At 38.8% G+C, this 26,329-nt stretch overlaps 1 protein-coding gene across 1 annotated transcript in view; it reads left to right on the top strand.

Moving 5' to 3' along the window:
* The window catches only part of cdh13 (cadherin 13, H-cadherin (heart)), a 1,093,774-nt gene that overhangs the window by 180,622 nt on the left and 886,823 nt on the right, over positions 1-26,329 (top strand). The window contains exon 2 of the mRNA XM_060837989.1: positions 14,316-14,427. Coding sequence (XP_060693972.1) covers positions 14,316-14,427 — 112 coding nt within the window. The remainder of the gene's footprint in view (positions 1-14,315; positions 14,428-26,329) is intronic.

Raw genomic sequence — 26,329 nt, 5'->3', positions numbered from 1 at the left:
GAAATGATATTATAAACCACATTCTGAAAATAATTATATAACTGGTCACTGTTGTGTGTGGTTCCGACCAGAATCCATACCAATGCCTTCCTTGTGTGAACTTATGGAAAATTTCACCTCAGGTGACTTTAAATGTAAAGGAGTTTAAATTTTTGAAAAGGGTGTTAGCAATTGAAAAGTAAGTAGCATGAAAGCTGTACCCTTCATCTTTTGTAAAAGCCACAGTACTTGTGGTATTACACTGGTTGGCACTCCTGATAATTTGTGGTCTCTGCTACTTTTGCCAGTATGTGATTTAGAATAAGGATTGTTTGAGGGGACCTGCTGACACCAATCTTGCTTGGTCGATACTTTGTCTCATGTCTGTCTAATGATCGGTGGTAGAGGGTACATCACTTTCCACAACAGGTACTTTTCATCATTGATAAGATGGTTTATTGCACAATACTCAAATGTATAACCTTTTCCTCATCAGGCATAATTGCAAAGACTCTGGGGAGCTGCACAGAATACATTTTTTTCTTCCAAGGTGAGTATGGAAGGACTATGTGACATCATCAGACTGGGCCACATGAATGAAATTTCAACATTTTAGTTCCTTCAGGACAATTACCTTGTACAACAGAACTCTTAAAAAGATTAGCAACAATCTATGCTTAATGTCAATAGATTGAGACCTTTCAAATAACAACTGGGGTAGAAGTAATGAGAGTCACATAAAAAATAATTGCAGATATATTATGCCCTTACAATAGTAATTATTGTTTGATACAGAATCCTGGGCTACACTTTCTGTCCACCTTTGCATAAAAAGACAGGAAAATTAGGGAACTTTGTCTACTTTTATAAAGTATTTAACTTCTGTGATGACTCTGGACATAACAGGACTTGTTTTCCAGTGCATTCCTGAGAGAGAGGAAATGCAAGGCAATAGTAATGAACTTAATTCAGATGTTATTGCGGTTGCAGTTGGAGTAATTTTGTGTTCTGCACAAAGTTTCTTATTCACAGTGAGTGTGAGCTAGTGAGTCCGAGAATGACAATGTTGTAGGTTTTACTTCTGATAAACATTCCATGGGAACTTGTTTCTTTTCTTGAAACATGGAAAGCCAGAGAACGATACAGCATGGAAACAGACTCTTCGGTCCAACCCATTCATGCTGACCAGATATCTTAAATAAATCTCGTCCCATTTGGCCCATATCCCTCAACCCTTTTGACTCCTATCCATCCAGATGTCTTTTACATGTTGTATTTATACCAGCCTCCTCCACTTCCTGTGGCAGCTCATTCCATACACCCATCACCTTCTGCTTGAAAACATTGCCCCTTAGATCCTTTTTACATCTTTCCCCTCTCACCTTAAACCTATGCCTTCTAACTTTGGACTCCCCATCCCAGGGAAAAGACATTGTCTTTTCATCCTATCCATGCCCTTCGTGATTTTGTAAGCCTCTATAAGGTCACCACTCAGCCAAAGTAACCCCTGCCTAATCAGCCTGTCCCCATAGCTCAAACCCTCCATCCCTGCAAGATCCTTGTCAATCTTTTCTGTACCTTTCAGGTTTCCCAACATCCTTCCTATAGGAGGGAAACCAAAATTGCATGCAGTACTCCAAAAATGGCCGAACCAATGTCCTGTACAGCTGCAACATGACCTCCTGTGATCGTGAAATTGAAAACATGTCTTTCCATTCAGGCCAGTTAGAACACTGAATAAGCTGACAGAAGTTTCCAATGGAGAATCCATAAATAATTTTAAAATTAAACAATGTCTTCTGATTCCTATAATTTATAAATAATCTCACTTTAGACTCTTACTTGCAGAAGCAGCAGTTTATTTCTCGCTGCTTTGTGTAGCTGGTGAACTGATAGTATCATTCAAAACATCACTGCTGTGTGGTTACGAATGTGTACCACAAGAGATTTATTCTGTTCACAATTAGTTCTTACTACTTAATGGAGAACATCATAATAACAGTGAGTTATGTTGTTCCTTTCAAAGTATAGATATAGAAGCAAACAGTAGAGTGGAGTTAATTCGCTGGCTAATGCAGAAAAATAACACTACAAAGTTGGTAACCAATTAGACTGTCAGCATTCAACACAAACCAAAGGACTGCAGATGCTGGAAATCAGAATCAAAAATAAAGAATGTTGGAAAAACTCAGCAGGTCTGCAGCAATTGTGGAGAGAAAGCAGAGTTAACATTTTGGGCCCAGTGACCCTTCTAAATTACTTAAAGCTATGAAAAGGTTGGTATATGTGATGAAGATGGGGTGAGGGGAGGTGGGAGCAGTAAATGAACCAAGGTTCAGCTAATTTGACTCACTCCACCTGAAATAAAGAAACAGTTGGAGATACTAGGTATTGCAAAGGCTATGGGCCATGATAATATTCTGAACACTTGTGCTCCCGAACTTGTTGCTCCCCTAGCCAAACTCTTCAAATACAGTTACAACACAAGTATCTACCTGACAATAGAAATTTACACAGGTTTGTCCTGTACTTAAAAAAACAGGACAAATCCAACCTGTCCACTTAATACCCATCAGTCTACTCTTGATCGTATGTAAAGTGTCATCAACAGCACTAATAAATAACACCACCTCAGCAATAACCTACTCAGGAACACCCAGTTTGGGTTCCACACAGGCCACTCAGCTTCTGATTTCATTTTAGTCTTGGTTTGAACATGAACAAAAGTGCTGAATTCCAGAGGTGAGGTGAGAGTGACAGCCCTTGACATCAAGCCCATGTTTGACCAAGTGCAGCATCAAGGAGCCCTGGTAAAACTCAGATCCATAGATATCAGGGGACAAACTCTCCAGTAGATGGAGTCATATCAGGCACATGAGATGATGGTCATGGTTGTTGGAGGTCAGTCACGTCAGCTCCAGGACATCTCTGCAGGAGTACTTCTTTGGTCTAACCATTTGCATCCACTTCTTCAATGACTGCCATCATAAGGTCTGAAGTTCGCCTATGATTGCACAATGTTCATTCGTGACTCATCAGATATTGAAGTAGTGCATGTTCAAATGCAACAAGATCTGGACAACATCCAGGCTTGGACTGAGAAGTGGCAAGTAACATTCATGCCACAACAATGTCAGCCTATGACCATCACCAGTAAGAGACAATCTAGCCATTGCCCCTTGACATTCAATGACGTTACCATTATCAGTATCCTGGGAGTTACCATTGACCAGAAAAATAACTGAGCTTGCTGCACAATCATAATGACTGCAAGAGCAGATCAGAGACCAGGAATACTGCACTTCCTGACCCCTCAAAGCCTGTCCCTCATCTACAAGGCACAAATCAGGAGTGTGATGGAATAGTCCCAATTTTACTAGATGAGTGTAGCTGCAACAGTGCTCAAGAAACTTGACTCCATTTAGGACAAAGTAGCAGGCTCGATTGACACCACATCCATAACCATCCACTCCATCTCCCACTGATACTCAGTAGCAGCAATGTGTACTTTCTTCAAGATGCCCTGTGGAAATTCACTAAAGATCCTCACAAAGCACCTTCCAAACCTGTGACCATTTCCATCTCAAAGAACAGAGCCACAGACATAAGGAAGCACCGCCACCCTCAAGTTCCTCTCCAGCCACTCACCACCCTCACTTGGGAATATTTTGCTGTTCCTTCACTCACTGGGTCAATATCCTGTAATTACCTCATTTATGGCATTGAGAATCAACTCAGCAGGTGGACTGCAGTTCAAGAGCTCACTGTTACCTTCTCAAGGGCAATTAGGGACAAGCAATAAATGCTGGCCAGTCAGCAATGCCCACATCACATGAGAGAATTTTTAAAAATGCAATTGCACTGTGTGTGAAGAATTAATAAGTATGTCTGCCTCAAAGTGGTGATGGGCTGTACTATTTTTAAAGATTCATTCTTGGAGAAGGGTGTTATTGGCTAGGCCAGTATTTATTGCCCATCCCTAATAATTGTTCAGAGAACAGATGAGAGTCAATCACATTGCTGTGGGTCTGGATTCATAAGCAGACCAGACTAGATAAGGATGGCAGTTTCCTTCCCTAACGATATAAGTGAGCCACATGGATTTTTCCAACAATTGACAGTGGATTCATGATCTTCATTAGACACTTCATTCCAGATATTTGTAATTAATTGAATTCTAATTTGTGCCTGGATCCCCAGACCAGTTCCTGCATCTCTGAATTAACAGTTCAGCGGATTGTAATTTTTTTAGATTAGATTACTTCCAGTGTTGAAACAGGCCCTTTGGCCCAACAAGTCCACACCGACCAACCGAAGCGCAATCCACCCAGACCCATTCACCTACATTTACTTCTTCACCTAACACTACGGGCAATTTAGCATGGCCAATTCACCTAACCTGCACATTTTTGGACTGTGGGAGCAAACCGAAGCACCCAAAGGAAACCCAAGCAGACACAGGGAGAATGTGCAAACGCCACACTATGAGGCAGCAGTGCTAACCACTGTGCCGTAATGTTTCTACACTAAAATAATGACTAAGAGGAATGTGAACTAAAATTGGTTGGGTTCGAAGATGATAGTAAACTAATGACTAGCACAGGAGGAGGAAATAAAATCTACATTTGAATTAGTCAGTTAAAGACCATGAATCATAGATAAATCATGTACATAGATGGAGAAGGAGTGAATAAAATTCAATTTGGCAGAAGTAATGAATATTAGAAACGAGTAACATAAATATACCAGGAATGATGTCAGACAATTGAGGTTACATTTAAAAATATCCAATGGTGTTGACAGACTGGACACTTAATGATACCATTGAACCATATTGGATTAAAAAGTATGCACACCACGGTCATATTGATGACAAGTCTGACATTTACTTCATGCAAGTTATTTGTGAACTAATTAAGTTATGTTAAAAGATGATTTATTCTAGTTATATTGCAATGATTTTTTTTTCTTTTAAAAACTCTCAGGAAAGGCATCTCTCAAAATGTCACCTTGCTCATTGACAAAGTTACAAGAGTCAATACTAATTAAAAGTGAGCTTTTCTCTCCATTCTTAAATGGAGAAAAGTGTAGCAGAGTGTTTTTTTTTAAATCACTGAATGGATTATTTATTACATTACTAGTAGTGTAACTGCATTTTCTCAGGGATTTGAGGGTATTGATTCTAAATGTTTAGCATGTTTTCACCATTAATGGTTTTGATTTCAAAGGAAAAGTCAGATAACTTAAGAATATTTTTTAGTGGAACACAAAGGCGTCACGCAGCCTGTCAGGATGAGAAATATTCTGTGTTATCTTGTCTTTACAGCAATCGTTTCTGTCAAATTATGCCTCTTTTGAAAGACTCTTTCTCATTACTTGCTGTAGTGCTGTTGGAAAAGCAGAAAACCAAACAAAACCTGCCATTCATTTCCCAGACCTATGTCATGCACACCTGGTTTGCTGCCCTTACTTACATTGTTCCTATACAATGGTACAGTTTCTCTATTACTGCTCGATGCACCCTCTCTCTTTTGGACATCTCTTTTGTCGACTCTTTTCAGCTTGGATCAGTCAGCTGTCTCCTATTTCAGTGAGTAGCCACTACTGTAGTGCAGACGTTTGGGAGTCCTGGTGTTTCACTGCTTTCAAAACTCTCAAATACCAATAACCTCATTATATTTTCAAAAAAATCCATTAAAATAATCTTTTGCTGCATCCCTTTGGCAATCATTTGAGTCCCTAGAGGCTTAATGTATGGAATTACCTGAATTTCTTTTAATGCACCAGGAGATTGGAAATAATCTATCCAGCACATCATTTGGTTGTCCAGAATTTGTGCTGCTGAAAACACATTTTCATTGAGGGTTTTCATCTTGAATTCAAGTACATTTCACAAGAATACCAATTCACAGGGTAAAACAACAATTGTGCAAGTGCTATTTAGTTTCAAGTGGACTCTTGAGAGGCTGAGGCTTCATTATGGAGAATGTGTTACAATGTGATGTTGCAATTGGACAACGTTTGCTGGATAATTCTGAATGTGTAAGGAATTACAATGAAAACCATTTTAAGATGAGCAGTTGGGCTTGCAGTGTGGTGCACTTGTGTATACTGGACGCTACATATATTAGCACACAAGGCCCTGGTCTTTGCAGACAGAAGATGTACATGCACAGCATGTTTCAACTTAGCAAAATAAAAGACAACCATTTGCTGGTTCATGTTTCAATTCCCTGACCACTCAGATTCAACCTGTCTCTTTTAAAATTTAAACAAAGCCTGGCTGTTAACTGTCAATCTATAATAATAGATGCATTCTCTGTGGCAGTGACTGTACCAGAGATCACTTGCCAAACAATGGTGTTGTTCATGTTGCATTGGTATTGTTGCAAAATGTCTTGAGTGCTGGACATAAATTTCAGCAATGCACATCTACTGTCTTTTAATTCCTGTTTTTAAACCTAAATAGGATTTGGTACTTGTCCTGATACAAGACTCATACTTCTCAGTCCCAAACAAATCTAACTCTACCTCAAGTACTTCAATAATATATTTTCCAATTAGACCATATGAAATGGGCCAAATCTGATGCATTACAAATTAACCAAAATCTGTTTGTACCTTGGGTATAAAAAGATGTAATCTGAAGATCAGACCAAAGTCCTGAAGTGGCTGCCCAACCACTCCCTGTAGGTTTTATCAGGTTTTCATGATTTTCAACAGCACCAAACTTTTTTTTTATAATCGCATCACCTGCCAGTGAAAATTGATTAGCAACTAACTAGAAACTTGTTGATCATTTTGATCTACACTACTGGTAATCTTGCCTGCTGCTGAATGTATGTTTAGCCATGTCTGATTGAGAGGACATGAGTTGAGACATGAAATCAGTCTTACACCCTGGTATCATAAGATGTCTATTATGTTTATGCCCAGCAGATGTTCATTGTGTGTTCTCATTGACATTGCTAACACTCACCAAAATGGCATCCTGAATGACTTGCACTTGATCTGCATATGAACACAAATGCCATTTTGGACCTTTTTTTTAGGTGAAGTTGTCATGCTCAAAAATTGAATATATTCCTTGTAAATCTTGAAGACAAACTAGCCATATTTGGACAAATATATTGATATTATTGTATACTTTGCACTGAAGTCAAATTTTGAGTTTGCTTTGAACACTTTTCCTTTTTTTTGTTTGTTGTCTTCCTTTCCTCTCATATACTCTTCAGCTTGATATTCATCTAACTTGCTCAGGGAGACTACATTGAAAATGGCAGTATATGTACTGGTTCCGTCTTGTGGGCTCAAAATTTATCTGGTGTTTGGCACAATGTTATTTCCTGGATATGTCTATCATCATTTTACCTGCGTATGTCCAGCAATGTTTTGGAGGGTTTCTTCTAGCAGGTGTTATAACAGCAGGTGAGGCAGTTGTTTTCATTTCAGCTTGGGTATGCACAGCTGCTGAGCTGAACACTACACTCTCTATTTCCAAGATCCATTCCAAACTGATAGTTGTTTTGTTATCAACAATTTGTCAAGGGTTATCTGAAATGACATGAACTGCTTAGCCTTGTGGAATGGTGGGGTTTGATTGTACAGATGGCCCTCTGTAGCAAGCAGTCATGTTACAGTTACGTATACGTGCTTTAGCAAGATATTGAACACTGTACAGTTCAAAGCCTCCTGCTCAGTAGCTGTATCATGCAGTCTGTAAGCATCAGCATGGATTTACAGTTACAAGCTACACCCAAAGAATTCACACGCGAGTCCAATCAAACATGGGGAAACGGTGAAACCATCGTTCAAAGGCAGTTGGCATTTTTTCATTCTGAAAGATTTAGCAGAACTATGAGACCAGTTCGCACAGTTATGGGGCAAGGAGGTTCTCAGAACATTTCCCCAAGTTTGCAGCTAGACTGCTTGGCTCATGTCAAGAAATTGAGGTTTTGCCCAAAGTGAGGTAAAATAGGCATACTTAGAAGTGACAGCATGATACATCAACTTGGCAATCCCTATCCTTTTCAAAGCTCTTCAGGATGTTTGGAGGTCTCATGGCACTCATGACAAACATGGTTCGTAGGTTCAAAGTTCCCTTCGGCCTTCATCTGAAGCAGAAACAACTTCAGGTCAGTGTTTTCTTCAGCACTGTGGGTCTCGTAGCTGAAGAGATCATTTATCATGAAGATCCTGATGAAACCAGCGGATTTTCAGTTTATCCTAATGGTCTTCAAGATCTACTTCAGCGAATGTGTTGGATTTAGCAAGGGTCCCTGAAGCAAGCAATCTCAGCAGACTCCATCAAGAGTAGTGTTGCTAATTTATGTGAAGATGTAGCATTAAGAGGGGAGCTCTTTGAGGTTGTCCATGGTATACTTCTTGATTAACTGCAGTCAGTAAGAACTTACCTTTTGAATAAGACATGCTGGGCACAAAGTGCATTACTAAGGGACAATGTATCACAAAGCAGAGCTTCAGTGAGCTAGGCCAAAAGATGGCTGCTTCAACCCACAGAAAAAAACCTTCTAAAAATCAGATATCATCATTTTGAGGTGTTAGCATTGTGGTGCAAACAGGCAAAAGGATTATTCAGCAGAGGGCATGCATTGCCTTCACTGTGGCAGAGTTAGCTACCTGATACAATTTTGCAGTGTGAGGCCACCTTTTAAAAGCGGATCACCTCCAAAGCGAATTAGAATTCAGAAGAAGCAGGAAACATGGAAACCATATGGTCTCTTGGTCAAAGACATGTTTTTGACCCTGTCATCCAAGATGATCAGATGAACCATGTATTATTGGTCAATGATATTAGAAGTCAAGAATTTTGATACTCCATCTTTTCTTGATCCAGGATCAGCAAATATAATAGTTCCCGATGTTTTAAAATTGCTTCACACTTGGCCATAAAGTTTTTTGGGGGGTGTGGGAAGGTGAGTCGGCCACTTTATCCAATAAAGCTTGCTTTAAGGCAATGTTTACTGACAGTGATAGTGATTAAAGCTCCTATTTGTCTTGCAAGAACAGAACAAATCCTGTTTGCGATTGCAAACTCTTGTCCTACTCCATCTTCCACAATGGTTCAGCCCAGACTTAAAGATATTTCAAGTCAAGATGATGAGTATATTCTGTTCTATGAGCATGTGCATTGCCCTGATGATGATTCCATTCTGTTTTGTAAAGTTTTACCTCCACTTATCCAGAAGTGAGAGTTTTAGTTTCAAGAAGATTGAACAGTAGTTTGTGAATATTTCCCACACCTACTGATGTTCTACATCAGGAAGATTGGATGACATTTTTGAGGAATAGTCTTAAATTTTCCAAGAATTTGAACAACATTATGAATTGTTTCCATTTGGATTAGAAAAGAATGAGCTTCTTTTATCTTCAGAGATTCCTAACCAGCAGATACACCGGGGGGTTGTCAACATACAGTAATTTGCATTCTGTTCCAAAGGCTATGTGAATGATCTTTACTGCTGCCACATGCTGCTTATGACTTAAACATTTTTACCTTAATAGTTTATTCTAGTTTCTAGTACTCTATTTGATTCTACCCTCAAAACCTTGCACTTCTTGACTCTGAATTTCATTTTATCATTTACTAACCAGGCAGAATCTGTCTGGGTCCTGTTGCACTTGATCAACAAGCTTTGTTTTCAGTCTTTCTACTCTGATTCGATTGGCAATTTGTCTGTTGTCATAGATGTTAATCATGAGTTGGAGATGCCAGTGTTGGACTGGAGTGTACAAAGTTAAAAATCACACAACACCAGGCTATAGTCCAACAGGTTTATTTGGAAACACTGGCTTTCAGAGCACCGCTCCTTCACCACCTGATGAAGGAGGTACTTGCATTGTTCCATTATTCCTTTCCTGCCAAGCAATGCATGTCCACTCTCTACCACATGTGATGCAGCCAGTTGCATGAACATTGCATGAGTAGTGCAAATGGTAGTATTTATCAGGTAAGGCAAGAGCTAGCAGCGTTGCCTGCTATTTGCGTCACACGATGCCAAATAAGTAGTTATGTAGTTGCCTCTAGTTTGTTAACTGTAATAGCTTCATGACTGCAATAGGAAGTCCCAAAAAACCTTAAGAGATAAAAATAAACTAACTGGAATTAGTTACACAATTACTTTTCAACAAGAGAAACAAAACAGAAATAAGTAGACGCAGTCAAGTAACCTTTTGGCACATGCTGTTTAAATTTGGTGCCCTTCTTTAAGTGCTGCTATCCTAATTGGAACTGGGAACATACATTTGCACCAAAATATAAAATGGGACTCTTTGGGAATACTTGTGACTAACAAATTCATAAAACACTGACACCTTGGTAGAAGCTATCTTTAGATTTTGAAAGTAGTTTGTTCTCATGAATGTTGATGAAAATGTCCAAAATGCTGAATTCTAAAGTAATCTACAACTTTTGTCAACAAAACTGATCAATTGATGTGTTCCTTAAGTGCACTAGAATAGACCTGCAATTTTACAATGGAGCTTTCATAATTGTTATACTAAAAGGTGTCAGTTAAGCATTGCCAAATTAAGTCAATTAGAGAGATTGTAACATACGTAGATTGATAATATTGTAACAACATTTTGTTATCTGTGGCATCTGGAGCTTCAATTGATGTTTAATGTTTATCTTTCAATAAAAGCAAGGTGTAAACCAAATGGCAGTAGCCAACACGGTAGTTTAACTATCTTTAGAGTAAACTGGTCCAGACAACAGAGTAGGCTGAAAACTGCACAATCTAGGGATACCAGTGTTAAAATTTGATCATATAGCACTTGACATTTTCGGAAGCAACAAAAACAGAGATGAGTATTTGCGTTGTACCGGTATATTTCTTATTATCTGTTCTGAGATTTCATACAATCATAGAATCACTACAGTGTGGAAACAGGCCATCCGGCCCAACAAGTCCGCACCGACCCTCCAAAGAGTAACCCACCCTACCCTATGACTCTACATTTACACCTAATCTACATATCCCTGATGCCACAGACCTCCCATTAGAAAAAGACATGTGCAAGTTGTATTCTGGTCATTTACTTTGAGTGTTTTATGTTTTAACTGATATATTGGCAAATTCTTCTTCCTGTGACCCCTTTTTCCAATCTTCCGTTTTTGGCATTTATTAAAAATTCCTTACTTCATTTGACAATTTAAATTCGTGTCACATCATCTTGCAATTCACTGTTCAGATTGCTTTGTCACAGTGGTGAATCTGCTAAAATTGGCACTTGATTAAAATATTTGAAATCATTTTTTCACCAATTTTCATCTTTTTATTTCTTCTGAAGTCTTTTGATTCCTTTGTGTGTAAAAATTCCATTGGCATAGCATTGTACTTCTTGATTCTGAATTTCATTTGTCAATTTCAAACCAATTTCCGTTTGGCTCCTGTTGTACTTGATTAACTGACTTTGTTTGCAATCTTCCCATGTTAATGTGATCAGCAAAGGTTGGCAATTTGTCTATAGTCACACTTCTGAGATGTTGCTATTGAAGGCACTGTTGTGAGGTTCCTGCATTGCTCCATCAGTCCATTCCTGTCAGTGTGACTCAGCTGAATGCATGTCCACTTTCTACCATGTGTACATTTCATTACCTCAGCCATTATCTTCCATGAACCATCCAGTGGGATTTGGAATCTTACTCCACCACAAAGGACATAGTACGGCTTGTTTCTGTACTTCAGTCCACTCATCTATTCATTGAGCAAATCTGCAATGGATGTTTGTTGGCTGGCAATCAAGATTGATGAATACTTGGATGATTTTTATTCCCTTCACTGATTAGGGTTAGGGTGTTAGGGAGTCCAACAGTCTCTTGAATGATTTTGCAGTTGTCTGTGTGCATTTTAACAATTATCTTTCCTCTTCAAACTACAATAAAATGATGGATTTACACAAGGGCAGACCATCCCCTCCATGAGCTCTCCCGCCAGGCACTCTTCTAGGCATGTGACCTTATAACATGACATCATAGCCTTTCAGACTCAAGCCATAAATCTACTACTCCACGATCTATTGAGTTGTTTTGGTACTATCCTTCCCTCATCACATTCAACATTCATCATCTTCACCTATGCATAGTAATGTGATTGTGATAAGATCAGCTAGCTGGGCATCATAGAATATGAGTTCCCTGATTGAAGCTTTTAATCTGTTCCTGGCTGCCAGAAAACAGGAGTGTCAGACATTCAGTTCACTCAGAGCTGGCTCTGAGGGCGTTGGATCAGTGTCGAGGACTATCCATGTATAAATGAAGGGTGACTTGGTGACAGGATACCAGCATTTGTGGTGTTATTTCAGCAATGGTGTGCACCAACTACAAGGTGTAGTGCAACTCAACAAACTCCTTCAACATCACCTTACAATCCCACCATCACCCCCACTGAAAAGGATAAGGGCAGTCGGTGCAAAGGAACACCACCAACTGCATGTTCCCCCTCACAGCCACACACCATCATGATTTGGAACTATTTAACTGTTCCTTCACTGTCACTGCATCAGAATCCTGGAGCTTCCTTGCTAATAGCACAGTGGGTGTGCCCCAATAACCCCCAGGACTGTAGCTGCTCAAGAAAGAAGGCACACTATTCTTTATAGGAATATTAGGAATAGATAATAAACGCTGTCCTCACCAGAGATGTCTATACCCTACAACTGACCGGCGGGGAATAAAAAAAGAATCCTTAGTTGAAATCAATTGCGCGTGGAATAATTCTACTCTGGCTGCTTACGGGCTAAGTCACTGGGGGAGCCCTGACAATTGAAATTTTTCTTTAAAAATGCCCCCTCTGCTAATAGTCTGTAGTGTACAAACTGGATTAAAGCGTGGGGCACTGTTCTGAATAAACAAACCCACTGATGTTCAGCAGCCACGTGCAGGTCTGATTTCTGTAATTCAGCAATTCCCACTGTTTATCTGAAAGTCCTCGTTGGATGAAATGAAGCTGAGTTGTTAACTTGCCTTTCCCTTACTGATTCTGCTTTCAGTTATACACTTCAGATTTTCAACATGTGTTTTCTACTTTTTCTCTCCTTATATATTCTCTCTCTTTTAAAGTCTAATTCATGTGTGAGATACAAATGCAAGCCTCCTGTGGGTAAGATTGTCACATTGAAAAGGTTCTTAAAATTTAAATCATACTGCAGTCACGACACAATCTATTTGAATTCATGGTCTATTTGGGACTAAATATCATTCCTCTCGCTATGATTATTTGTTGTGTATGTATATGTTGTGTTACAATGTTGAACTTGCATGAAATGCTGCATGACGTACTTCATAAATCTTGGCTAGTATTGGACTGCTTTTTAACTTTCTTCAAATAAAAATGGCACTCTTTACAGCAATGAAAGACTTCATTATTTATTATTCAATCCAGCTGCAGCTTCCTATTTAAATTACAAGAGCAATCTGATTATTTGGATGATAATGGCCCAATTTATTCCCCAGCTGTCTTGATTTAAAGGTGTCACTTAACCCAGAAGTAAGTCACAGGTACCACCCACAATGTACTTTGGTTGATAGTCCTTTGCTCTTAGGTCTGAATGACCTGGCTCAGACTGGTAAATGTATGTGTGAAGGGGAGACTGAATAGTTAAGATTGAAATTTATGTTGGATCTCCTAGCTCGGAATCTGAATAGGACAAGACGACCTCAAGATTAGAGGAAGCAGGTTTAGAACTGAACGGAGAAGGAACTTCTTCATCCAGAGGGTTGTTAATCTATGGAATTCTTTGACCAAGGAAGCAGTTGACACTACTTCAGTAATGGTTTTTAAAGCTAAGGCAGATACTTTATTGAAAAATAGAGGAATTAAGGGATATGGTGAAAACGAGGGTAAGTGGAGCTGAGACCACGAAAAGATTAGCCATTGAGTGGCGGAGTAGGCTCGAAGGGCCAGACGGCCTACTCCTGCTCCTCATTCTTATGTTCTAATGAATAATGCAGTTAATTTGAATAATAGCCATTCAAATGCTTGCCACTGTTAACATTTTTATTAATATTCTGAGGGGAAGAAAATCATTGCTACATTCTCAGTTCATGGATCTGAGACCTCTGGGAAACGTATAATAGAATGATTTTTAAATATGCTAAGGTTACTAACAGTTTTTGCAATGATTACACTTTGAGTTTCGATGAAAAAGGCTAATGGACATGATCCATGTAAATCAAAGCTGGGAGTTTTTAATAAGTTTGCAATCAATCTGATTTAACTGAAGCGTGGCCTAAAATATATGGTTCATTTTTTTGTCACTTGCAGAGGTTTCTTGCAGACATTTTTATTCCTTCAAAATCTTTCCATTCATAGGTCCTGCTCCAAGTATTTGCAGTGAATTTGGACTGCACACCTGGATTCCAGAAGAAGAACTATCAAGTCCTTCAATCTTCAGATTTTAAAAAGGACCAGTTCATTCTGAAAGGTAAAAAAAAGTTCTGTTAGCTCAGAAGAGATACACAGCAGAGACAATAACTAACAAACCTACAATTTGACCTTCTTTTGGTGTCATTACGTTTTCCTTACATGTCTTCACACATGGTGTAATCTATGAAATATGTTTTTGACTTTCAATGCATTTGAATTGTTTCTATTCCTAATAGCAGAATTTGATTATCTAGCCTGAGATGAACTTGAAGGTGTGTAGTTCGAGCTAGAGAGTCGAACTGATCTAATCTATTTTTGATTGCAGTAACCATCTGAGTTATACACAGTTCTGATTGCACCTAATTTCTTTCATTGTAATTCAGTCTTGCTGTTTTATCTACAATATCTTGTATTGACAGAGCTGGCCAAAGATAGAGATGTGTTTTCTGCTTTGGAAGTAGTTGGCAATCTGAGTACACAGTGTGTTTACGATTGCAATAGGTTTCTGATCAATTTTGTGGCCAAAGCTTCCAGCCAAACCTATTTGCATAATCACAAACATCCAATTGTCCACAAACCAGCATTTCAATATGGAACTTTTTCTTATATTTTTATGAAAAGTAGTAACCAGGCATAGCTTTTTGTCACAATGCAATAAAATGAGCGAATACTGGTTGACTGTTCATTTTTTAACGATTCACAGATAAAAGAAAACATCAAGTTTTTAAAACAAAATGAATCACTTGGAGAATTTCTGGATTGCTCAACATTTTGTTTTGTGAAGGTTATTTAAGCGGAAACATGTGTATTCTTGTGGAGATAGTTGGTAATATCAACAAATGGAATGTAATGTTTAATAAATGTATACTTTGTTGAAATAGATTGTAGAATGGAGCTAGATTTTAATATGCCTACAGGATGTTGATGACCCTGGCAAATTCCTCACATATCATAGTTTAAAAACATGTTTTTTGAATTTGACTGTTTAGCAAATAGCGGTAAATAGATGAGGTGCTGTCAGTGCAAGCCAATCTTGTCTACTACTTGATGTCTGTTTACTTGATAACTTTTAGACATGAATCATACAGCAGATAAACTGCACTCTCTCTTAAGAGTATTGTTGATGCATTTGAGAGATGGAGAAGCCAATTATTCTGCTGCAGTATCTATACAAATAAAATTTGAAAAAGGATAAATTTAAAGGTACATTTTAAATAGCAGCTATTCAGTTTCTGGGGTTGGGGTGCAAAAGCAGTGTTTGTAAAGAACTTACAACCATTTTCTGTGAGAGAAAGTGAGGACTGCAGATGCTGGAGAGGCAGAATCGCAAAAGGTGGTGCTGAAAAAGCGCAGCAAGTCAGGCAGCTTCTGAGGAGTAGGAGAGTTGATGTTTTGGACATAAACCCTCCATTTTCTGTAGCCTCATTTGTGTTTGATATTTTAGATAGTAACACTTTTTTAAATTAGTAAATCCAGTTTCAGCCCTTGTAACACAAATAGTTTAAATGTTTTAATCTAGGAAAACTGATGTTTCCAAGAATAACATTATGTTCATTTGAAGAAACACCACTGAACTTTATTGTAAATGTTCTCTGTGGATAAGATGGTACAAAAATATAACTTATTTCACAACCATAAAACAAATGGAGCAGTGATGCAGAAAATAAGCTACACAAATACAATCAGCAAAAACTACTCCATTACTATAAATAAAACTTACAAATAAATTTTATCTAAGTTGTGCACATTGTTATTTTAATAACTGAAAATTTTGTTTTGGATTTTCTGTTAATCCCTATATTAATTAAAAAGGCAAGCTCACTGAATCATTTATTGAAAATCAGAGAAGATTTATAAAGTTTTCAATGACAAAGTCAAATACCATGACAAGCTTTGAAACACTGCTCACTGTGTATGATTGCAAATTATATCTCATGCTGCCTCAATGCAATTTCAATTTCAGGAACAGCAGAAAAATTGTCCATTCATACTATTATTCGAGAGAAAGGAATTTGTACAATTTATTTAATGTTTTCCCAGTTTCTTTCATTGTTTCCTCTGCCTTGAATGCAGAGGCTCTCAATAAAGTCAAATTCCCAAGTGTACGTGGCTTCCAGTACTTGAATTGAGTTGTGATTTTTCATGTGTGTGATTATGGTCATCATGGACTGGTTGGACTGAACGGACTGTTTTTGTGCTGTATGACTCTACATCTGATTCTGTGTAAGACATGATAATGAGCACCAGTAGACCATCGGAGAATTGTTCCAAATGAGAACATCCTGATGTCCACCCACACAAATGTTTGGCAAACGTTCTTAGATTGCGATGATGTGAGAATTCTAGTTTGTTTTCTGCTTTACACAAAGGTCTCTGAGGGAAATTTCAGCAATCCTGTTGATGACTTTTGTTTTAGTTATCATGATAGAAATGAGAATTAAACTTGAAACTTTCTAATTTGTATGTCATAGCATATTGAATGAAGCACAGCACAGCACAGGTTCAACAGACAGCATGCTTTCTTTACTGGTATGGTGCTTAGCAAGTTAGCTGACACCAACACACACATGCTTTGACTATACTAGCTGGTCAGAGGATGGGAATTCTTTAAGTCACCTTGACGCTACAAAAGTCTTTCCATTATCAATTAGGCGCAATTCAGGGATACAATGAAATACTCTCCACTTGACTGGATGAGTGCCACTCCAGAACTCTAGAAGCCCAACACCATCCAGAATAAAGCAGCTCATTTGATTTTCCCTCATCTAACACTATACCCACCACCTGCACACTGTGGCCACACACATCCCGTGTCAAGGATGGCCTGGAGTAGGTCTTCAAAGCTGGTATTATTGCTCTTCCTAAACCTATGACCATCAAATGCCTATTTGGAGAGTAACTTAAAGGTGTTCCCAAGTGGTTACTGGAGAAAGTGTGGACTGCAGATGATGGAGTCCAAAGTCCAAGTCCACCACCATCTGATTTGAAATATATCAATGTTCCTTCATGGCCATTGGGTAAAGGTGCTGGAACCCTTCCTCACAGCACTTTGGGTGTGACTAGATTCCATGTGCTGCAGTAGTTGAAGCAGACTGTCCAACAGCAGCTCTTGAGCAGTTCAGAATGGGCTATCAATGTTGGCTTTACCTGTAATGCCCATGTTGCCCATGTAAAACAAACTCAGACAGTAAAATAAATTCAGTCAGTTTATAAACTAAACAGTTTATAAAATAACATAAACAGAAGTTTATAAAATAATGAGGGGTATTGTTAGAGTTAATGGTAATTGTCTTTTTCCTAGGATGGGGGTGTTGCAAGACAAGGGGCCACATTTTTAAGGTGAGAGGAGCAAGACTTAAAATAAACATGAGGGAGCAAATTTTACACAAAGTGGTTTGTGGTGGAATAAACTTCCTGAGGAAGTGGGCACAGTTAGAACATTTAAAAGATATTTGGATAAATCCGTGAATAGGAAACATTTGGAGGGAAATGGGCTACAAGTCGGTAGGTGGGATTAGTTTAGTTTGGGATTATGTTTGGCATGGACTGGTTTGACCGAAGCCATGATTAAGCCAGGTTTATTTTTGATACTTAAACAAAATGCAAACTATGAAGAATTTTAAAAAGTTTCAAAAATCACAATCAACAAATATGAAACTTCAGTAACTTTTAAGTAACATGAAAAAATTAAAGGTCTCACTGTCAGATTGTTATTTTTCAACATTGTCTTATCCATTGTATTGCTGCTAGTTAAAAGGAGGACCTTGAACTGAATTTCATTTTCCTTTCTTTTCAATTTGTTCATGGGATGTGGGTGTTCCTATTGGAGCATTGTTTATGGTCTATCTGTAATTGTCCTTCAGTGAACTACTGTCTAAAATGGCTGGAGTCGTTTGAAGGAAGTGTAAGGATTTTCACCAACTCATATTGAAGGAAATATTGTGATTACTTCTTTGCATGTGGGTGTGAGGGCTGAAATGTGGATGAGGTGATTCTGCCATGCATCTGCTGCCCTTGCTCTTCTTAGTGAAAGTGGTCATGGATTTAGATGCTGTCTGGGGAGCCTTGGCGAATTCCTGCAGTGCATCTTGAAGATGGTGGTCCGCACTGCTAATATTAAGTACTGGTGGTGGACCGGTTGAATGTTTGTGGATGTGGTGCCAATCAAGCAGATTGTTTTGTCTTGGAAGGTGTCAAGCTGCTTGACTGTTGGAACTGTACTCATTCAAGCAAATGGGGAGCATTCTATCTCACTCCTGAGTTATGCCTTCTAATTAATATTCAGCCTTTGGGGAATTGGAGGGGAGTTACTCACCACAGAGTTCCTCATCCCTGACTTGCTCTCATACCCACAGTATTTATGTGGCTGGTGTTATTCATTTTCTGGTCGGTAATAATCCTGAGAATCCTCTATAACTTTCATTTCATCAGCCATCAAATACTTAATTATTAACTGGGTTATTAATGATTAATTGAGCCTATTAATTGGGCTCTTATTAATAGCTATTAGTCAGATGCTTGATTTGTCATTTCTTTGACCTTGTTGGAGACATTGCTCAATAGGCTTTGACCATTCACCTAAATTACTCAGTTTCTTTTAATAAAAATATTTACAAGACGATTGATCAAGCATGAAGAGAGAACTTAGGATATGACAAATTGCAAAATTAAACAAAAGAGTTCAGCAACAAATATGGCTTAGCGGGATTCTGAGAAAGTCTCACTTGACCTGAAACATTAACTTTGATTTCTCTCCACAGATGCTGCCAGACCTGCTAAGCTTTTCCAGCAATTTCTGATTTTGTTATCTCCCTCGACAGATTGATCTTGTTGGTGATAGTGAATTGCACCCCTTTGACTTTAAGATGGCCATTATGCCAAAGAACATTTGGTGTGGTGCTTCATAAGTTGCTGGCACAGGTTGTAGGTGTGATATTGATGCAGCATAGTGCTATATAGTGAAATGACTGCCCTCTTTACTGGGCACAGTTGATAAAACCAGACAGCTTGTCATGGTTGTGTCTACATTAAAAGGCAAAGCATGGCGGATGTCCTCTGAGCCTGTACATTATGAATGTGGCCAGAAAGTACAAAAAGTCAAGGTGAAGCATCAAGTTGATGTGATAAGGGTGAGCAAAGAGCCCTGATGAACACCCTGCCCCAATGTGTGAGATGAATGTCTCTCCCTGTGCTCAGAGCGAACTGATAGCAGTATTACAGAGTAAGGCATTGGTGTGATCCAAAATGTAATATTGAAGTAAAGAGGATTGAAAATGTGCCATAATTTTTTTTTAGATTACTTACAGTGTGGAAACAGGCCCTTCGGCCCAAAAAGTCCACACCGACCCGCCACCCACCCATACACCTACATTTACCCCTTTACCTAACACTATGGGCAATTTATCCTGACCAATTTACCTAACCTGCACATCTTTGGACTGTGGGAGGAAACCAGAGCACCCGGAAGAAACCCATGCAGACACGGGGAGAATGTGCAAACATTGAATTGAACCCGGGTCTCCGGTGTTGTGAGGCAGCAGTGCTAACCACTGTGCCACCGTGCCACCCACGGTGGAGCAAATTCCAGAGGCTGGAATCTGAACTGAAAACAACAAATGCTGCATATCACAGCAGGTCAGAAGGCATCCAAAGAGAGAGAGCAAACTAACATTTCAAGTCTAGATGACTGTTTGATCTAGACTCGAAACGCTAGCTTGCTCTCTCTCCATGGATGCTGTCTGACCTGCTGTGATCTGCAGTATTGTTGCTTTCAGCACCATAATGGTGTGGTGAGGCTGGGGCATGTCTGCTGTCAAACTCTGCAAATGATCACTGCTCATGGTGTGTGTGCGAGGATAGTGGAGGCTGCTGGTCAAGATAGAGGCTCAGAGGAGCAGGGGTATTGTCATACACTGCTTGCTTAAACTCAGGCATTCAACAACTTTGCTTTTGTTCTGACACCTTGATGGTCTTCTGTTTCTGGAGCTTTCGCCTTTCTAGCTTCTGTGCTACTCACCACTTAGCTTCTTCTCTTCTACATTGAAAACTGCTAAACTACCCTGCCACTGGTATAAACAGTTTCCCTCTGACCGAAATGCTTCATTCTCTGAAAGAAACCTGCACACTGTTTTTGTATTTTTTTGAGTTTTTAATTGGCAACTGAAATGTGAAAAGGTTTACATTTTTTTAAAAAACACAATAATTGTTGAAGAATTAGTATAGTGTTTGAAAGCAAGTACCTGATACTTATTGGAAGCATTGTTCAGTGACCTGTTCACAATTGCAGTTGAGCTGGATCTGTGGGATGTGTGTAAATGAAGATTCAGCCAGCACCAAATAGCTGATTGGTCTGTGGGCTGGTAAACACTTATTGATAGCAAAGACCTTTTGCTTGTCAAAAATTATGTGATTGGTTCCAGTAGCTGAACAGCTTGATGCTGTGAACAGGATAGTGAAAAGATGTTAGATCTCCACCAGCTCAAGAACTCTCTCTGTTCTCTGCAGTCAAAGCTATTTGAACCCTGCAGAATACCAATTTATCTCTCCTCCAACATTTTCTGTTAGCTGTAACTTTTAATGAAGAAGTGAAAGATCTTTTATAAGTATGAACAGCCACCCTTAGCCTCCTGCAAACTAATGAAGGCATTGGGAGAAGGAAGACTGTAAAGCAGTGTTCCAGTCAGCATAAGAGCCATCTTCACTGATCGTGTGAACAGAAATCACTGAAATGCCTTGCCAGTTTTCTGTGTGTCCATAACAGTTACATTTTGTCTTGTCTTTGTCTGAGAGTGTGTGAAAGGGGATTTAGCTAAGGGGCTAGTGTTTTAACGGTTCATAATTGTTTGCCTGGAGCTAAAGTATATCAATTTGTTATAAATAGTAGTTCTTATCAAGTACAGAAACTTGGTCCATGCTTTGTCAACCTTGTTCTGAGAATCCAGCAAATTGGGAAATTTTGTATATGTTTATAAAAACTAAACTTTTGCAGTGACTTTCCAACCCACTACCAAATGAGGCATAACAGCATTCATTGCCCATCTGGATGGGCATTATTTTTCTGAAAGAAATCGATTTCTCTGTGATACAGAACATCTCGTTGCTAGGCAACAGCCCATTGTCTTCCTTGTGCTAGACCCTTGTTTGTAAAGCACTGACCTCTTCAATTCTAAACTATTATTTTTTGACAAAAGTCTCACTTAATTGCATGTGAACAAATTTCCAAGCAACCTGGTAATAATGTCAACTCAAAACTGAATTTAAAATTATGTCTCCCTTCATAATTCTCACAATGTAGAAAGACAAATCAAGCTTAAAGATATGCATGGTTATGTCCTCATTAGAACCAAATCTTCCCAAAAACAAGATGATATATGATGAACTTTAATCTCTTTAGTACTTCAGAATAAGAAGTCCATAGTTGCTTGTTTTCTCTCTTCTTCCTTTTTAAATAATGAGGTTACTCTCTCAATCTCCCAATCTTTTAGGTCTTATAGACTTTTGAAAGGAGATCACCAACGCATCCATGTGTATCTTTAGCCACTAACTTCAACACTCTGGAAAGTAGACCGTCAGGTCTCTGGAATTTTTCTATTTTCAAGTAATTATTCTGTCCAGAACTCTTTCTTTTAATCCATAAAATTAATTTCTTTTGGTTTCATTTTCTCATTAGACACTTTGATTCTGCTTATTTCTGTGAAAGATCTTCTTTCTTCCTTTGTACAAACAGCCACAGCTGAATTATTAAATCTTTATTTTCTCTTGTTATCCCTTCTCCCAAATTGTATCACGTTGCTTGTCTGTGATTATTCTATTTGTTACTCCTCTGTGTATTCTGTTGGCCTTGCTTCGTTCTGTTGCAGTCAGTTCATAATATCCTGTTTTTCCTTGATTCAAGTTTGGCTACCAAGCAAATTTAGAAATTTTGCTTCCGTCTTCCAAATCCAAGAGAACATACATATTTGTAATGAAAGCAGTTATTGTCACAGGAATACCATTTTCTACTATCCTCCCGTCTGAATCAGAACAATTATCATAACTCTCACTTTTCTGTGTTTTTTTGTTTGAATCTGTCAATAAAACTCCAATTCCATGAACCCCTTTTGGATCAAGAACACCCTGCTCAAGGAAGTTCTACTGAGCCCAGTTCAGAAATTTCTTACCTTTTACTCCAACATGATCTCAATTGATAGTTGATCAGTTAAGTCCCTGAATATCACCTCTACATATTTTTTGCACATGCTTTTAATTCCTCTTAAGATTTTATTCTATCCCTCACTTCACACTTGGAAGCTTATAGAATACTGTAGAAAGGCATGAGCATACATTTTTTGCTTCTCTAATAAAATAGATTCTACCTTTATCTCAAAGACATCCTTTCTTTGCCAAGTTCTGTCTAATCAGTATCAATATTTTTTTTTCTCTTTTCTCAAATTTTCTGATCAGTTTGGGCTGATCAATTTTATCTGTTTTTAGAAATCTGATTTTGCTCAGTGTTTCCAATACCACTCCATTTTCTTCTGGCCTTTCTCCAGTACAAGGATGCCTAGAGTGTACAGTACACATCCACCCCTACTGAGATTGAGTTTCCCATTTGAAATTGAAGATTCAAATTAGATTTCCTCCCCCGTGCCATTATTCTCCGCAGGTGCGAGGTTTTAGAAGCCCGGTAAAAACAGACCATAGAATCTCGACAGTGTGGAAGCAAGCCATTCAGCCCATCAAATCCACACTGACTCTCCCACCCCCCCACTCCGCTACCCTAACTTTGCATTTACCATGCATAATTCACCTAGCCTGCATATCTCCGAACACTATGGGGCATTTTAGCATGGCCAATCCACCCAACATCTGCATCTTTGGACTGTGGGAGGAAACCCTCACAGACATTGGGCGAATATGCAAACTCCACACAGTCACCTGTCAGTGGAATTGAACCTGGGTTCCTGGTGCTGTGAGGCAGCAGTGCTAGCCACTGAACCACCCAACCAGGTTTGACAATTTGTTAAGAAAATGAAAAGCCTGCTGAGGAGTGTGGATCATGCTGAATAAGAAATGCAAAGGGTTTGCTCATCTTCAAATCTCACTTTTGTATTTTAATATGTATGTTTGTAAATTTCTGATCATGTAAATTATACTTTAAAGTTACCTGAGTCTTGTTAATGAAGGTTTTAATGAATCTTTACGTGGATTAGAGTGACTTGCTACTGGAGAAAATACTAAGACAGCAAAAACAAAAGTTACAAAAGGTCCTGTTAGACTCTGCTGTCATGTTTTACAGTTGAGATGGCTGTTTTACAGCCACTTTGACTGCTTTTGTTTTAAAGCGAGGTACTTATAGCATATGGACTGCAGTGGTTCAAGGATAGGGGTAATGTACACCTTGCCACTACCTCCTCAGGGACAGCTAGGGATGGGTAATAAATGCTGGCCAGCCAAAGATGCCCTTGATCTATGAGTTAATTTAAAATTGCATTGGGGGGAGGGGGGAAATCTAATCAGCTGTTGCCTTACATCGATTGTCAAGCACTTTGCTTTGAAATTCTAAGTATCTGCTGCTCTTTCCTTCCCTTAGAGAAGCGTATTCCTTTGATAACTCTGACCACCTGAACGCGAGGCTGAGTTTCAAGTTGTAATGGGTTCTGTGCAGTGTGAGTTCTACACACCTGAAAGAGAGGGATTCAAGAGGTTGCTGGGTATGGAAGGGTGGAGTTACAAAGAAAAGCTGGGATTTTCCTCACTGGAATGCAGGAGGTTGTGATGCTTATAAATTCATGAAGGGTGTAAATAAGATTAATGGTAAGTGTTGTTTTTCCCCTTGGATGGGGGATTTCGAGTCCAGGGGCATATTTTTAAGTTGAGAGGAGAGAGATTTAAAAAAGACAAGTATAATATTTTTATACAGAGGATGTTTTGCGCTGGAATGAACTTCGTGAGGAAATGATGGACATGGGTAGAGTTAGAACATTTCTAAGACACACTTGAATAAGTACATGAATAGGTAGAGTTGGAGGGATATAGGCCAGGAGCAGGAAGGTGGAACTGGTTTAGTTTGGGATTATTGTCAGCATGGACTGATTGGAGCATAGTGTCTGTATGACTCTGAGTTGTAATGACAGATTTCTCCTCACGATGTGGTTTTGGGTTTGTTGACACAAGCTAATAGGATTAGAAGTATTACAAGACTTTTTCACAATGTTTTTCTGTAACACTGACATGGGGCTTTTATTAGATTGCGTGAGGTTTAGTTTTCCCCCAAGGAATATGAAATGTTTTCCACTGATATTGCATTGCACTTGGAAGATCAAGCTTGCATGATCTAAAAGGCTAAGGACTGGAGTGTGGGTTGATGAGGGGGGTCGGGGTGTGTTAGTTTGTAAACTGCCTTGTAAACCTGGCCCTAGTAAAAGCAACAAAAATGATACATGAAATCACACACGGTTAGGGAGTGCTGTTTGTAAATTCCTGAAGTGCACAGGCTGACTTCAGTCATTGTACACAGAAATATCTACTCAAGATTTACCAGAGCCTTGTTTCTACAGCTCATAGCATAATTTCTAATTTAAGAAATCTGTCCAATAAATCCAACCTGAAGAGCTTACTGGAATTTTAATACCCAATAAAATTGAAGAAGAACAGGAACATTGCACACCTGCTCCTCATAAATAGTGATATTTATGATCGCTATGACACCCAGCCACAATAAAAAGTGTCCAATTTGCACGAAAATTAGACATTGCTTTATATTAATTAAATAATACTCGTGATATGAAATCAGCTCAAATTAATGCACTGATTTTTATTCTGTTTTCTAATGTGCTAAATGAAGTTAATTTTAGAAATTTAAAATACTTCCCAGTTACTTTGAATCTGGAGCTCAAAAAGCTCTAACTTTGTAAATTTAACCTAACAGATTTCAATCGTGAAAATACCATTTAAGTGTTTCATTCACTCACTCTATTCAAAACAGTGAATGTTTCAACATAACACTAACAGACTTGTTAGTAAAGTTAAAGAAAAGCAATGTAATGAAAAGGATAATGACTTCATCAACAGAAATTGATTAAGGGATGGAATATGGAAAATGGTGAAGAGTTGCTTTTCAAAAACGAATGGGATCATAGTAGTTCACCCAAGGTTGATATTAAGGAAAATGTTTGCTTTGATCCAGATGAATAACTGGATCTAAATATATGAAGCTTGCAGATATGAAACTTTGAAATATGGTAAATAATGAAGAGGGAAGTACTTGACTTCTAGAGGACAGTGGTGAAATGGCAAAATGGGTAAATAACAAACAGAGAGCTGTGAATTGATTCAGTGACCCCACAATGCAGCAGGGAATTTGACAATGAGCACCTCCATCTCTGATGCTCTTCAGTGAGTGTTTCCCATGCTTGTGGATAGAATGGAAGGGTATGATGATGCAGAGGCTATGGGATCTTCCTCCACTCATCAAAGAGGCCAGTGATGACTCTGCTACCCTTTTTCTGCAGGCACTGTTGGAATTTTAAGAAGGTTGTGATGAGAATTTTGGCTGCCTCAGCACAGCCAGTCCTATGGAGAATAGCAGTTGAAGAGTTGAACATTAAGCAATTGTTTCCTCCATGGCCTTCATGTGTTTTAATGCAGCCATATGACCCTGCTCTTTAATCTTGCCATTTTAAGAGGGCCTATCACAATGGCACCTATGCAATGTACAAAGATCATGCTTCTGTCAGTCTTTGGTTGGTCAGACCTACCTACAAGAGTAAACTGGCCTTCCTGTCCTTTTCTAGAAAGTCATTGGCTTGGGTGTTGTGTTTAGCACCCTGCTCAATTGTGCCCAGCATGTGAGAGTGGCAGTCTGACTAATTTACTTGGGCATTTGTTCTGGCAATATAAGGGAAAACTTTGGGTTTTTAACTTGCTAAACTGTTGTGCATTCAACTGCATTCCAAATCCAAGGCCTGTCACCAGAGCAT

Source organism: Hemiscyllium ocellatum, chromosome 17 (genome assembly GCF_020745735.1).
Source record: "Hemiscyllium ocellatum isolate sHemOce1 chromosome 17, sHemOce1.pat.X.cur, whole genome shotgun sequence".
In the NCBI taxonomy this organism is placed as follows: domain Eukaryota; kingdom Metazoa; phylum Chordata; class Chondrichthyes; order Orectolobiformes; family Hemiscylliidae; genus Hemiscyllium; species Hemiscyllium ocellatum.
The sequence above is the reverse complement of the archived record's forward strand: the minus strand, read 5'-3'. Positions and strand labels throughout refer to the sequence as shown.